Genomic DNA, 14618 nt, shown 5'->3' with positions numbered 1-14618 from the left:
ACCACCAGTCTCGGCTATAGGATGGAGAGTCAAGCAGAGGCCTACCCATAATATTCCTAGCTTGGGCAGTGGCTAGCAAGTAGAAGGCAATCTGTTACAAGTCAAAACTCACCCATGCTGGGCAGCAGCGGCATGAGAGAGAGTCGAGGGCAGAGACTTGAGTTTCCTGCGCTGAAAGCGGCAATGGTAAACTACTTCTGTATTTTGACCGAAAACACTCTATGGATACACTACCAGAACGATTGCTGAAGGAGAGCGGGGAGTTCTGGGAGAGATGTGTCTGCGGTGTCGCTATGGGTTGGAAATCACTTGGCAACATAAGACAAGACAGGACAGGATTGGGGTCCGGGAAGCCAGGAGAAGCCACAGGCCCAGACAGGGAAGGAGTCACCTTCTCTCTAGCCTCTTTCTGGCTATTCTCCGAAGGCATGACCTCACGACCTCAGCTCCTAGAACTCTATCTTCGACGGGACCTCATCCTCAGTTTCGGCAGAAAGATAACTTTCCCCTCGTGCTTCAGGTAGAAAACAATGGCAGAATTAGGGAACATTCTTCCAGCAGCAAACAATGCGATGCCGGAAGAAACGGTTGTACATAGGAGACCTGCGAGTTTTCCTTAATCTGGAGTTTGGCAGGAATGCAATTGCTCCATTCTAGGAGAACTGCAAACATTTCCAGTGTAGATAGACTGTTCTAACAGTACATTGCCCTCCATGCTCTTCTAGAGGGGTGCTGGGTATGGGGAGAGGAAAGGAGGGAGAAGACAAGAGGCTCTTCTTTTTTTTTTTCTTCTTTTAAAATTTTTGTATTAAGTACTTACTGTGTGCCAGGCACTGTACTAAGGGCTGGGGTATAGTCAAGCTAATCAGGTTGGACACAGTCCATGTCCCACATGGGGCTCACAGACTTAATTCCCATTTTACAGATGAAGTAACTGAGGTGCTGAGAAGTTAAGTGACTTGCCCCAGGTCATAGAGGAGACAAATGACTGTGCTGGGATTAGAATCCAGCTCCTTCTCTTAGGCCCATGGTCTATCCACTAGGCCACACTGCTTTGTGCTGCTGTTCAGTGGCTACTGTGTACACAGCACTGAATATAGCCTTTGGGAAAATACAGCAAAGTCAACACGATCCCTGCCCTTGTGGATAATCTCTAACATAAGGACTTATTCCTTATCAAACATGGAGGGGGGGATTGCCCATCTGTGAAATCCTGTCTGTTCTACCTTTTCAACATCTCTAGAATCCACCCTTTCCTCTTCATCCAAACCATTACCACACTGATCCAAGCAGTCATTTCTGGGGCCTGAAGTATCCTCAGTGACAGGGGTTTCCTCTCCACCCTCCCTTAGAAAGAATCTCTCCTTCGCAGTGAAATAAATGGCTTCTCCTGCCCTCAAACACCTAGCTGAGTGAGTGGATCCCAGAAGAGGCTGGTGCCAAGAAGACTGTGGAGTTGGGGTTATCCACCCCACCTCCCCACCCCCTGAGATGGACACATCTGGCTAGGAGCCCAAGCTCATTTCTGCCTTATGGGTTCTGAAGCTCAATGGCCCATCTCCTTTCGCGGGAGAAATCATCTTCACAGCAATGAAAACGGGTCTAGGGAGAGCAGTCTTCCCCCACCATATGTCTACTCCTGCTATAATGATCAGTGGCGGGGAAACAGAGGCACTTTGGACAGACCCGAGGAGAGCTGCGTGCCTGCCCTTTTAAGGCAGCTGCCAGTTGCAGAGACAGGTCTAGGGCAGCGGTGCCCTCGTTCCCTTGGAGCTCTGGGCCCAGTCGACCATGCTCCTGCCCTCCCCGGCTGTGGCTCTACGAGGTTTGGGCAGGGGACCCGTTCGCACCAGCTCACAGCTGGAAGCCATCGCTGTCAGCCCCCTTACTCAAGTCTCCAGCCTTGTCTGACATCTGGAAACAATGACCCGTAGTCTCCCTGTCTCCCAGACCTCCCCTGGGGGACGCAGAGACTGGAAGTTTCAAAAGGAGACGCCGGAGCCAGCCCAGCTCCACCCACGGGTGGCCTGATCCCTCCGCCGGCCATAGGTGGCTGGAATCCTTGAGGCTCAAATGTCTTTCCCAAAGCTCCATGGGCTCTTGGCACCTTAGGCCTCCCTCTGGCAAATCCTGGGATCTGGTACTGGAGCCCCTGGGATCTGGGACTCATTCTCTGCCTTTGTCCTTGACAACTGCGCTGCCTTATAGCCTTTTGTGATGGGCCAGGGGGAAGCTGGAGGTCTGGGGTTTGGAGAGTATCCTTCTCCTCTGAAGAGATCCCAAGTACCTTGGGGATCTCGCTCGGCCTTAAGGCCTGAGTCTCAGACTAAGACTTGGCACAACGAGGCCAAATGGAGCTTCTTGTTCTGAGCACTTCCCCCCCTAATGTAGGGGGAAAAAGCAAAACACCAGCCCTTCCCAATTATCTGGCGAATTGACCCAAAGTCTGCTTTATTAGGGGTGGGAAGCTGCGGTTGGGTGGGGGTGTGGGGGTTGACTGGTGGTGGTGACTACTATTCTATTTATTTTGTTAATAATGTGCATCTAGCTTTATTTTTATTCTGATGACCTGAAGCCGGTCCACATGTTTTGTTGTGTTGTCTTTCTCCCCCTTCTAGACTGTGAACCCGTTGTTGGGTAGGGACCGTCTCTATATGTTGCCAACTTGCACTTCCCAAGCGCTTAGTACAGTGCTCTGCACAAAGTAAGCGCCCAATAAATACGATTGAATGAGTGAATGAGTGGTCGCAAAAGGGCTGGGGGTGTGGTATTGGGATGAAAGGCAGGAAGGAGCATTGTGGGAATGAGGAAGCTCACATATTCGGGGGGGGGGGCAATATTAACTCAGTGTCTTTTAGCTGGGGTTACAGGGAGTGTTGACAGGGAGGGATGTCAGGAGGCAAGAGCTAAGGGTGGAGTTTGTGCCTTGCTTTTAGTAGGCTTTCAGTAATAACCATTATTACTACTACTAGTTCAGACACTCACCAAATAGTGTACTCTCCCAAGCGTTTAGTACAGTGCTTTGCACACAGTAAATTTGATGGAATGAATAAATGAATGAACTCTTACTTTGTAGTGCTGTTCCAGGGGAAATGTGGCTTGAAGAAACTTGGAGATTTTTTTCTAAAAGGACTAGACCAAGGGAGTATATTCAGAGTGGTGAGTCAGAGTCAATTTAAGAAGACTTTTCCCAGGGATGGGGCCTGGCAGAGAAGGCTTTCATGCCAGGGTTGATGAAGAGTGAAGGGGAGGGGATGGAGTGGGGAGAGAACTCTGCTCTGCCAAGCGAATTGGAGAAAGCACAGGGCAGGGTTGAAAATAAGGAGGGGAAAAGGTTCCAGGAAGGAAAAGGGACCTTGAGGGCAGGGATTGTACCTACCAACTGCACCATACTCTCCCAGGCACTGAGAACAGTGCCCTACATTCAGTAAGTGCTAAGTAAATACCAGTGGTTGGCTGAGGAGATGAGGGGTGGATAATGGGATTTTAGGCCTCTGGTTTCGGGTGATTTGCCCCCTCCCTGCTATTCTATGCATCAGCTCCGAATTGGGGTGTGGGGTCTGGTGTAGCCAGAGCCCCCAGCCCTCAGGTGAGACACAGGGTAGCTGGAGCCCCCAGCCCTCGGGTGAGACACAAGACCCTTTCTGCCAATGGGGCCCAATGACCCTGCCACATTCCCACAGGGAGATTCCCTTCCACTCAAACACTGACCCAGAGTTTTCCCTGGTTTGAAGGCCCTTCCCCCCTCCTCTATTGGCAGGCGGCAGAGACCAGCAGCGTCCACCCTGGGGAGTTGGGGGTAGGGACAACTGCATTTTGTAGGGTGAAGGACGATGGCAATTATTCTTGGAAAAAATTAGTTCTCTTCTGGCCTCTCCTCTCAGAGACGGTCAGACACTATGGGATGGCTTTCTAGGAATAGACTCTTTGAGCCTGTCCAAGACCTCAAGGGATGGACTGTCTCTTTCAACCCAAGATGCTGGTCACCACCAGGCAGTACAGCCCGACTCAGGAGGGCCGTAGCTGTGAGCCTGGTTCTCCAGACCACCATGGTCCCTGGCTTCTAGGGACCGGGACGAGCAGGGCAGAGCGGCTTAAATGGGACAGAAAAGCTGTTTGCAGCCATCGTTTCTGGTAGTTGCTGAAGTAGCACGCCCGAAGCACACAGAAAAGCACGTACCTAAACTGCCTGCGCACAACCACTCACAAAGACACACACACTCAGCTCAATAAGCCTCACTTCCTACTCCTAGTTCAAAGCCAGTCCGGATGGACGAGTCTCCTTCCAGAGGGCCCCTCAGCCTCATGGGGCTGCAGCCCTAGCTAATGGGCCGGAGGTGTCCGTCTTTTCTGGGTGAAGCCTTTCGAGTGGGCCACAGTTTTCTCATCTTCATTAGTTCATGGCTGAACTTTTTTTGGTAGTGTGGAGGTTAACTCTATTAAAGGCTAAAATCTTTCCAGGAAGTTCGAACCTATTAATACTTCAGTTTCTGGCAACAGCAGCAAACTTGAATGCTGGATGTGGGAAAGGCCTGGTTTAACTTGGACGGAGCCACATCTCTGCCTGACCACCTAGGTAGAGAAGTGGGACAGGGGAGGGGGTGGTAATACTACTACTACTACTACTACTACTAATAATAATAATAATAATAGAATTGCTTACTTTGTTCCAGGCACTCTTCTAACCACTGGAATTGGCTCTGCATGCTCAATAAATACCACTGATGATGATGATGATGTTGATGATGACGATGAATCAGGTCTTGGTTCCACATAAGGCTCACAGTCTTGGGAGGAAGGAGAACAGATAGTTAATCCTCACTTTACAGATGAGGGAACTGAGGCATAGAAACTGTGACTTGCCCAAGGGTCACACCCAGCGGCAAAGCCAGAATTGGAACCCAGGTCCTTTTGACTCCCGAGCCCATGCTTTTTCCACTAGGCTATGCTGTTTCTACAATTATCTTAATGATCTTGTATCTACCCCAGCGCTTAGAAGACTGCTTGACACACGACAAGCATTTACCAAATACCATAATGATAAAATAATAATAATAATAATGTGACCTGAAGGGGACGGACTTGGCTGCACTGCCTTCACCTGCTGCCCACAGAGAACCCAGCCTGCGATTTGCAACTGAAACAATAACATTTTACATCAGCTATTTTAATGCAAAATTAAGCTCACAATGCCTGCTAAAAATACATTCAAAAGAAACCCCAAAGATGTCTATTTTTTGATCTCCTTTATTTTCCTCATTCCTGGTCTTTTTGTCTTCCTTTTGCTTTGTTGAAATTAGGTTTTCAGCAAGGCCTGAATGAATATTCCAGCTTTCACAGATTCATTTTGAAAACAAGGGGATTCTATTTTGGGGTGACCCAATCTGTGCTGAGAGGGACAGTGATGTCCCCAGATGGTGAATTCTAAGAACCAGGAGATGTGGGGACCTTAGAGAAGTCACTTCCCTTGGTTTAAGGCCTCAGTTTTTCCAGCTGCAAAATGGGAATGACAACCTTTGTGTGGGAAGGAAGAAGGAAGTAATGTTCACACAAGGCTCAATGCTCACAGAAATACAACAGAATCACAGATGCTGGGATCGTCTCTGCTCTGGAGATAAAAAAAGTTCCACTTCAGGCAAGGGCAAGATAATAACTGTAGACTGTATTACGTGCTTATTATATTCAAAGCCCAGTAGTGAGAGCTGGGTGTGATACAAAATAATCAGATCAGGCACAGTTCCTGTTCCACATGGGACTCACAGCACAAAAGGGATTTTTCAGATTTCCCGGTAGGAATTCTGGAGCCAGATCCGCTACGCTCAAATTACCAATCACCCCCAACCCCCTTTAAAAAGATCATTGTAATGAGCTTCGCAGATCAGTTCCAAACTCTTTATTAATAGAATCATGAGTCTGGATGGGATCCTGACATCACTTAATACATTCCCCGGGCTCTGGGCAAGGTACCTAAGCTATCCAAGATACAAGTTTATTCTTTTCTTAAAGGTTTCCAGAGAAAGAGCTTTGATCAGCTCCTCTGGGAACACAGCCCAAGGTCTTATCACCCCCTAGGGTCCCAAAGTCTAACCTAAATTTATCCTGGTGAAATTTCAGCATCCTTTACCTACCTCCTGCTAAGTCACGTAAGTTACGGTATTTATTCTGCACAGACTATGTGCCCAAGCTGCCTCAGCAGGGCAGTAAAATTCTGCTCCGCAGCGGAGCTTGAGCCCCTGTCTCGCTTCTCTCCCCCTCTCTTCCTTTGTTTCAGCCCACCCAAATCTCTGCCTCTTCCCCCCAATACGCTCCCTGTTCCATCAGGCTACAGACAAAGAAGTTTGTGAGCCTCCTAGCCAAGTCCCTCTCCCTCAGGTGGCCACATCTAGAGGCCAGGAACCAACCTCTTTAAGAAGCAATGTGGTCTAGTAAATACAACATGGGCCTGAAAGTTAGGGGGACCTAGGTTCTAACCCCAGCTCCACTACTTGCCTGCTGGGGGACCTTGGGCAAGTCACTTCACTTCCCTGTGCCTCAGTTACCTCATCTGTGAGCCCTATGTGAAGCACTGTGTCCAACTCAATTACCTTATATCTACCCTAGAGCTTAGTATAGTGTTTGACACATAGTAAGCACTTAACAGATACCACAATAATAATAATAATAGAGGCCTTTCGCTTCTCTTAGCAAGGAAGCTTAAATGTATGGCACCAAAGTCACCTAGGGAGAAAAGGGAAACAGTCTCAGCAGCTGCTGTAGGGGGTTCCTTCCTGTGAGTAATAGCCAGGGCCTTGTGATATATAGGAGCCAGGGATGGTATTAACTTTGGCAGCTGCATAATTTAATCATTGAAATTACATGGCTGATGTGCCAACAGAGTGAATCAACACTCCAGTGCACCCCTGGGACAGTCTGACCTCCAGGGAGCCCCTCTTTGTCCCGGGGCTCAGAGGAAGGCCAGCTCCAAGCTCTGAAAATGCTAGACCTTGGGAGAGAGGGTTCTCCGCAATGCTGGACTTTCTCACGATTCAGAGGAAACAGAGGCACAGAGCGATGGAGTCGCCAAGAACACTAGTTACGACCTACCATGCCGAAGGCAGAGGACAGCTGCAGGAAATAAGGAGTAAAGGACTCCTGGATCTCCCACACTTCCCGGTGGGGGTGGCGGGGAGGGGAAATCTTCCAGCGACCTGATATCCTCAGTGACGCCGCTGAAGGGAAGGGTGAGCGGACGTCAAGCTCTAAGGAGCCCAGTCTTTCAGCCTAGTCTACTCTTCCTCCCTTCAAGAGAGGGTGGGCTTAAGCACTGAGCATCTGAAGAGTGTCTGAACACCCTTAGGGGAGGGAGAGAACGGGAGTCCATTTCTGCTGTCCTGGCCCAAGGTGACTGCAGAAATGTTCTTGTGACACCCAGAGCTCATGGAGCATCCCTTTGGGAGAACCCAAGCCTGGACTAGAAAGCAGAAGGCTCGGTTCTGGTCATTGCCAAGACTGGATTCAGGTTGTGACCTTGTATAGCCTGTTTCATAAACGGGCACTTCACTTTCCCCCATCTTAGTACAATGCTCTGCATATAGTAAGCGCTCAATAAATACAATTGACTATAAGACACTGCAACCGCTGCCTTAGGTGTACCAGGTTAGAGTGGACATTCATCCGGTTTTCAGCTGGGCTGTTCCCATCTAATCCTGTTGCAGGGAGAGGCCCAGGGGTGTCCAGAATTCCTGAGTGCTGCCTGTGGCCGCCTACGGCAGGCTGATGGCACAGATCACAGTGGCTTGTCCTGCACTGGCCTTTTCAGCCACAGGTGAATTGCACCATCAGTGAAACGTGATATGCAGTGAAGAAAGGTGGGCTCTGCCCCAATGCCAGACCCTTGACTCTTTTCCCCTAAAAATCGGTCTCCTCAACCCCTGACTGTTCAGCTACCTAGGCAACTAGCTCAATTTCTCCCAGGGAGAAATTTCTCCTTCCCATCCCCATCCCTCCAAACTCTCCAGAACCCAGGCCACTCCTCCCTCCCACCACAGACTCCCAGCACGCCCCTCCCAACAACTACTTGAATTCTCTGGGGCTCCTCTACATCGCTCCTCGCTCTTCTCTCTCCCATTCCCCCTACTAAAATCGGAGGGGCAAAAGCACCATTATGAAAACTAACCCAATTTTATTATAAAAACGGAACATATTAAAAGCATCGGGTTCCGAGCCAGGTGCACCAAGACCAGCGGGGAATCCAGCAAGCAAGAAATTAAAAGTGTGGAGGGTGACCTCAGGGGATCCCAGAGGAGTGGGGCTCCCTGTCCCGTGACCGCAAGGTTTGCCGAACGGCTTCCAGGAGCCGTTCGTTCTTTCGTAACAGTTCCAAGATGGCCCAGGAAAGTCCTCTCACTTGACTCAGCAACTCCACAACCTGGGTCTGGGGTTCCTGATGAACACTGGCAGCTGGAGAAGGCGAGGCCAAGGAGCCAACTGGGGAAATAGCACGGAGAAATGAGACATTAGCAGCAGCCAGAAGAACAGGGGAGTCCAGGGACGGAACAACCCCCACAGCCTGTTCAATTGGGTAGGCTTTTGGCTTGGGGGATTGTTTGATTGATTGATTAATTGAGGTGGGGAGAGGTTCTCACTGCCTTCTGTCTTGCAGGGTACAGAGCCCACAGAATAGCGGGACTGGTTGCCAACACTCAGCAATGTGTGCCACCCGGCTGGCTGCTGGAGGCAGCACTCCTTCCCCTCCGGTGACAGGGTCAAATCTGTGGACTGCGAAGACTAAAATACTCTCAATGGCTTACTGCATCTTCTTATGGTTCTCAGTGACCCTGGTATGCAGTTGACCCTCTTTCACCCCCACCCTACCAGGGCCAAGCCTGGATAAGGCTGCTGCTTGAAGGCTGTGACCTTGGGCAAGCCACTTCTCTGAGCCTCAGTTTCCTCGCCTGTACAATAGAGAAGCAGCATAGCTCAGTGAAAAGAGCACGGGCTTTGGAGTCAGAGGTCATGGGTTCAAATCCCGGCTCTGCCACTTGTCAGCTGTGAGACTTTGGGCAAGTCACTTAACTCCTCTAGGCCTCAGTTACCTCATCTGTAAAATGGGGATTAAGACTGTGAGCCCGACAACTTGATCACCTTGTAACCTCCCCAGCGCTTAGAACTGTGCTTTGCACATAGTAAGCACTTAATAAATGCCATCATTATTATTATTGTTACAATGGGAACTAAATACTGCCCTCTTTCCCCTTTAGGCAGTGATCGCTGAGTGGGGTGGGGCCTGGGCCCAGTCTGATTGTATGGCATCTACACCGGTGCTTAGCAGGAAGCTTGGCCAAGGCCACGATTAGTATTATTATGAGGTAATTTGGCCCCCGGTGGGCTGGTGCTGGTGCCCCTGACCCCTGCACCTTACCTTGAGGTTCCCGTTCCTCAATGCCAGCATAGCAGAGGGACTGAATGTCAGGAGACCCGATGTCGAAGGGCTGGGTGTCGGGGGAACAGACGTTAGAGCTCTGGCCATTGGGGACCTGGGGGCTGTGGGACTGGACGTCAGAAGGCCGGGCACTAGGAGGATGGACGTCGAAGGGCCGAGCACTGGGAGGCTGGGCGGCAGAGGGCTGGGCGCTGGGGGGGCTGGACGTCAGAGGGCCCGGCCTTGGGCGTCTGGATGTCGGAGGGCCCGGCCTTGGGGGGCTGGACGTCGGAGGGCCCAACCTTGGGGGGCTGGACGTCGGAGGGCCCGGCCTTGGGGGGCTGGACGTCGGAGGGCCCGGCCTTGGGGGGCTGGACGTCGGAGGGCCCGGCCTTGGGGGGCTGGACGTCGGAGGGCCCGGCCTTGGGGGGCTGGACGTCGGAGGGCCCGGCCTTGGGGGGCAGGACGTCGGAGGGCCCGGCCTTGGGCGTCTGGATGTCGGAGGGCCCGGCCTTGGGCGTCTGGACGTCGGAGGGCCCGGCCTTGGGGGGCTGGACGTCGGAGGGCCCAACCTTGGGGGGCTGGACGTCGGAGGGCCCGGCCTTGGGCGTCTGGACGTCGGAGGGCCCGGCCTTGGGGGGCTGGACGTCGGAGGGCCCGGCCTTGGGGGGCTGGACGTCGGAGGGCCCGGCCTTGGGGGGCTGGACGTCGGAGGGCCCGGCCTTGGGGGGCTTGACGTCGGAGGGCCCGGCCTTGGGGGGCAGGACGTCGGAGGGCCCGGCCTTGGGCGTCTGGACGTCGGAGGGCCCGGCCTTGGGCGTCTGGACGTCGGAGGGCCCGGCCTTGGGGGGCTGGACGTCGGAGGGCCCAACCTTGGGGGGCTGGACGTCGGAGGGCCCGGCCTTGGGCGTCTGGACGTCGGAGGGCCCGGCCTTGGGGGGCTGGACGTCGGAGGGCCCGGCCTTGGGGGGCTGGACGCCGGAGGGCCCAGCCTTGGGGGGCAGGACGTCGGAGGGCCCGGCCTTGGGGGGCTGGACGTCGGAGGGCCCGGCCTTGGAGGGCTGGACGTCGGAGGGCCCGGCCTTGGAGGGCTGGACGTCGGGGGGCCCGGTGTCAGAGGGCCAGGGGCTGAGGGGCCGGACGTCTGAACATCGGACACTGGGGGGCCGCACATCGGAGGGCTGGACGCCGGGGGCCTGGGTTCTGGAGGGCCGGACATCGGAGGGCCAGGCGTCGGAGGTTCGAGCCCCGGGGGTCCGGACATCGGAGGGCCAGGCGTCGGAGGTTCGAGCCCCGGGGGTCCGGACGTCGGGGAGCCGGGTGGCGGGGAGCAGCACGTCGGGGGCCCGGGGACTGAGCAGCCACAGAACGGGGGGCTGGAGGTCGGAGGTCCGGGGTCCGGGGAGCGGCGCGGCTCGGTCCGGGGCCTGGAGCCGGCTCTCCCGGGGCGGGGCGGCCGGGCCCGCTGGTCTCCGAAGCAGCGCAGGTGGCCACGGGCGACCCCGGTCTCGGCCAAGTGGCGGCACCGGGCGGCGCGGCGCGGCGCGGCGGCCCAACCCGCGGCCCGACCCGCGGCGCGACACGACACGAGCGCGGGCGCCAGGTCGAAGCCGGACGGGGCCCGCGGGGGCCGACGGGGACGCGGCGAGGCCGCCGGGGGGCAGTGCGGGGACGCCGGCGGACGCTGACGGGGCGGACGGGGCCGCTGCCGGGGCGACGGGGGCCACTGACGGGGCGACGGGGGGCACCGAGGGGGAGACAGGGGGCACCGACGGGGCGACAGGACCCACCGAGGGGGCGTCCGGGGCCACTGAGGGGGCGACAGGGGGCACCGAGGGGGCGACAGGGGGCACTGAGGGGGAGACAGGGTCCACTGAGGGGGCGCCAGGGGGCACTGAGGGGGAGTCCGGGGCCACTGAGGGGGCGACAGGGGCCACTGAGGGGGCTCCAGGGGCCACTGAGGGGGCGACAGGGGGCACTGAGGGGGCGTCCGGGGCCACTGAGGGGGCGCCAGGGGGCACTGAGGGGGCGACAGGGGGCACCGAGGGGGCGTCCGGGGCCACTGCGGGGGCGCCAGGGGGCACCGAGGGGGCTCCAGGGGCCACTGAGGGGGCGCCCGGGGCCACTGCGGGGGCGCCAGGGGGCGCCAGGGGCCACTGAGGGGGCGCCAGGGGGCACCGAGGGGGCGTCCGGGGCCACTGAGGGGGCGTCCGGGGCCACTGAGGGGGCGACAGGGGGCACCGAGGGGGCGTCCGGGGCCACTGCGGGGGCGCCAGGGGGCACCGAGGGGGCGCCAGGGGGCACTGAGGGGGCGACAGGGGGCACCGAGGGGGCGTCCGGGGCCACCGAGGGGGCGCCAGGGGCCACTGAGGGGGCACCGAGGGGGCGCCCGGGGCCACCGCGGGGTCAGCCGCCATGGCCCCGGGGGGGTTCGGGGCAGGTGCGGGGGGAGTCGGGCCTGCCGAGGGGGGGGGGGCGGCTGCGGGGGCGTGTCCCCCGGCGGGGGCGTCCTGGCCGCGGCTCTGGAGCGCTTTGGACGGACCACTTTGGCCTTCTTGGGCTCGGGGACGCTAGACCCCGGGCTGGAGGAGGGGGAGGAGGGCGGGGAGGAGGAGGAGGAGGAGGACGGGGAGGAGGAGGAGGAGGAGGAGGAGGAGGCGGCGGCCATCCCCGCCCCAGCCCCTCCGCAGCGCCCCCTGGCGGAGAGGGAGAGGCCGCTCTCCGCCCGCCCTCCCGCCCCTTGAAACCAACCTAAACGAGGCCGAGCGGGCGCCGCGCCCTCCTCCCACCGCCACCTGACAATTGTACAATCAATCAATCAATCACAACCTTAATCCCCAGTTTACAGATGAGGTAACTGAAGCACAGAGAAGTTAAGTGGCTTGCCCAAGGTCACACAGCTGACAAGCGGCCGAGCCGGGATTCGAACCCATGACCTCCGACTCCCAAGCCCGTGTGCTATTCATTCATTCAATCAATCAATCAATCAATCACATTTATTGAGCGCTTACCGTGTGCAGAGCACTGGACTGAGAAGCAGCGTGGCTCGGTGGAAAGAGCCCCGGCTTGGGAGCCAGAGGTCAGGGGTTCAAATCCCGGCTCCGCCGCTTGTCAGCTGTGTGACTTTGGACAATTCACGTCACTTCTCTGTGCCTCAGTTACCTCATCTGTAAAATGGGGATGAAGACTGTGAGCCCCCCGTGGGACAACCTGATCACCTTGTATCCCTCCAGCGCTTAGAACAGTGCTTCGCACATAGTAAGCGCTTAACAAATGCCATTATTATTATTATTATTATATTACTAAGCGCTTAACAAATGCCATTATTATTATTATTATTATTATATTACTAAGCGCTTAACAAATGCCATTATTATTATTATTATTATATTACTAAGCGCTTAACAAATGCCATTATTATTATTATTATTATATTACTAAGCGCTTGGGAAGTCCAAGTTGGCAACATATAGAGACGGTCCCTACCCAACGACGGGCTCACAGTCTAGAAGCAGGAGCTTTTGCTTCTTGCGAAAGTTGATAGGCAACAGTCTTAGCGTGCCTCAGTGGAAAGAGCAGGGGCTTTGGAGTCAGAGGTCGCGAGTTCAAATCCCGCCTCCGCCAATTGTCAACGGTGTGACTTTGGGCAAGTCACTTAACTTCTCTGTGCCTCAGTTACCTCATCTGTAAAATGGGGATGAAGACTGTGAGCCCCCGCCCTGTGGGACAACCTGATCACCTTGTAACCTCCCCAGCGCCTTTTCATTCATTCATTCATTCAATCGTATTTCTTGAGCGCTTACTGTGTGCAGAGCACTGTACTAAGCGCTAGGGAAGTACAAGTCGGCAACATCTAGAGACGGTCCCTACCCGACAGCGGGCTCACAGTCTAGAAGGGGGAGACAGAAAACAAAACAAAACGTATTAACAGAATAAAATAAATAGAATAAATGTGTACAAGTAAAATAAATAAATAAATTGAGTAATAAATACGTACAAACATATATAGATATATACATATGTATACTCTATTTATTTTACTTGTACATATCTATTCTATTTATTTTATTCTGTTAATATGCTTTGTCTCCCCCTTCTAGACCGTGAGCCCACTGTTGGGTAGGGACCGTCTCTATATGTTGCCAACTTGTACTTCCCAAGCGCTTAGTGCAGTGCTCTGCACACAGTAAGCACTCAATAAATACGATTAATTGATTGATTGTTTTGTTCTCTGTCTCCCCCTTCTAGACTGTGAGCCCACTGTTGGGTAGGGACCGTCTCTATATGTTGCCGACTTGTACTTCCCAAGCGCTTAGTCCAGTGCTCTGCACACAGTAAGCACTCAATAAATACGATTGATTGATTGATTGATTGATTGTTTTGTTCTCTGTCTCCCCCTTCTAGACTGTGAGCCCACTGTTGGGTAGGGACCGCCTCTATATGTTGCCAACTTGTACTTCCCAAGCGCTTAGTACAGTGCTCTGCACGCAGTAAGCGCTCAATAAATACGATTGATTGATTGATTGATTGATATACAGGCGCTGTGGGGAAGGGAAGGAGGTAAGGCGGGGGGATGGAGAGGGGGAGGAGGGGGAACAGTGGTTTGCACATAGTAAGCGCTTAATAAATGCCATCGTTATTATTATTACAAACATTTATTGCTATTATTATTGTTGCTGCCTGGAGGACGGGCAGGCGAGGGGCGGACGGGGCGTCTCACTGGGGGCAGCTGAGGGCAAAGACGGCATTTGGCTCCGTGCCGGGCGAGAGCCGAAGTGCGCATGGCGACTCGAGGTCGGGCTCCGGGGGCCCGCACAGGCCCCGTGGACGGGCCACAGCCCGGGCCGGGGGCCGCCTCTTAGCCGCCCCTCTGGAACAAAACTCGGACGGATTCCTTCCTCTAACCCTACCCTGCTGAGGCTCAACACCCTGAAGGACTCAGTTTACCAGAACTTTCTGGGAGGAGACGGGCCGGGCCGCGAGGAAGTCGTTCCCTCAGTGAGGCACGGAAAGCTTCAAAACTCCACGTCTCCTCCCCTACCGCGATGCGCTCAACTGTAAGTCCAGCCTTAAGGACTCCGGGAGGTTTTGGGTTTTTTTTTTTTGCGATATGTGCACTTATCCTTACGTTCAGGAACCGCAAGGACTTAGGTTGTTCTTCCCCCGCCCCTCTCCCTCTGCTTTAAAGTCAAACGCTTGTGTTTAAGACTTGTCTTTT

At 54.8% G+C, this 14618-nt stretch overlaps 1 protein-coding gene across 1 annotated transcript; it reads right to left on the bottom strand.

Annotated features, from left to right (window-relative positions):
* Nucleotides 1-2108: 2108 nt before the first annotated feature.
* Nucleotides 2109-11817, bottom strand: LOC119940627 (basic proline-rich protein-like). The gene is made up of 5 exons (XM_038760843.1): nucleotides 9643-11817; nucleotides 9401-9590; nucleotides 8319-8466; nucleotides 7084-7208; nucleotides 2109-2209 (listed from the first exon to the last, which is right to left on the bottom strand). The coding sequence occupies exons 1-5, from the start codon at nucleotides 11815-11817 to the stop codon at nucleotides 2109-2111; spliced, it is 2739 nt and encodes a 912-aa protein (XP_038616771.1).
* Between the last annotated feature and the right edge of the window lie 2801 nt (nucleotides 11818-14618).

This window comes from Tachyglossus aculeatus, chromosome 19, assembly GCF_015852505.1.
Source record: "Tachyglossus aculeatus isolate mTacAcu1 chromosome 19, mTacAcu1.pri, whole genome shotgun sequence".
NCBI classification, from domain to species: Eukaryota; Metazoa; Chordata; class Mammalia; order Monotremata; family Tachyglossidae; genus Tachyglossus; species Tachyglossus aculeatus.
Note: the sequence above shows the minus strand (reverse complement) of the source record. Positions and strands in the feature narration are given on the sequence as shown.

Coding starts and splice junctions, on each gene's coding strand:
- LOC119940627 (XM_038760843.1), bottom strand. CDS start 11,817: ATGGCGGCTGACCCCGCGGTGGCCCCGGGCGCCCCCTCGGTGCCCCCT. Junction 9,591..9,642: donor CCGACATCCAGACGCCCAAG/GCCGGGCCCTCT, acceptor TCTGCCGCCCAG/CCTCCCAGTGCTCGGCCCTT. Junction 7,209..8,318: donor CGGCTCCTGGAAGCCGTTCG/GCAAACCTTGCG, acceptor CCTTCCCTTCAG/CGGCGTCACTGAGGATATCA.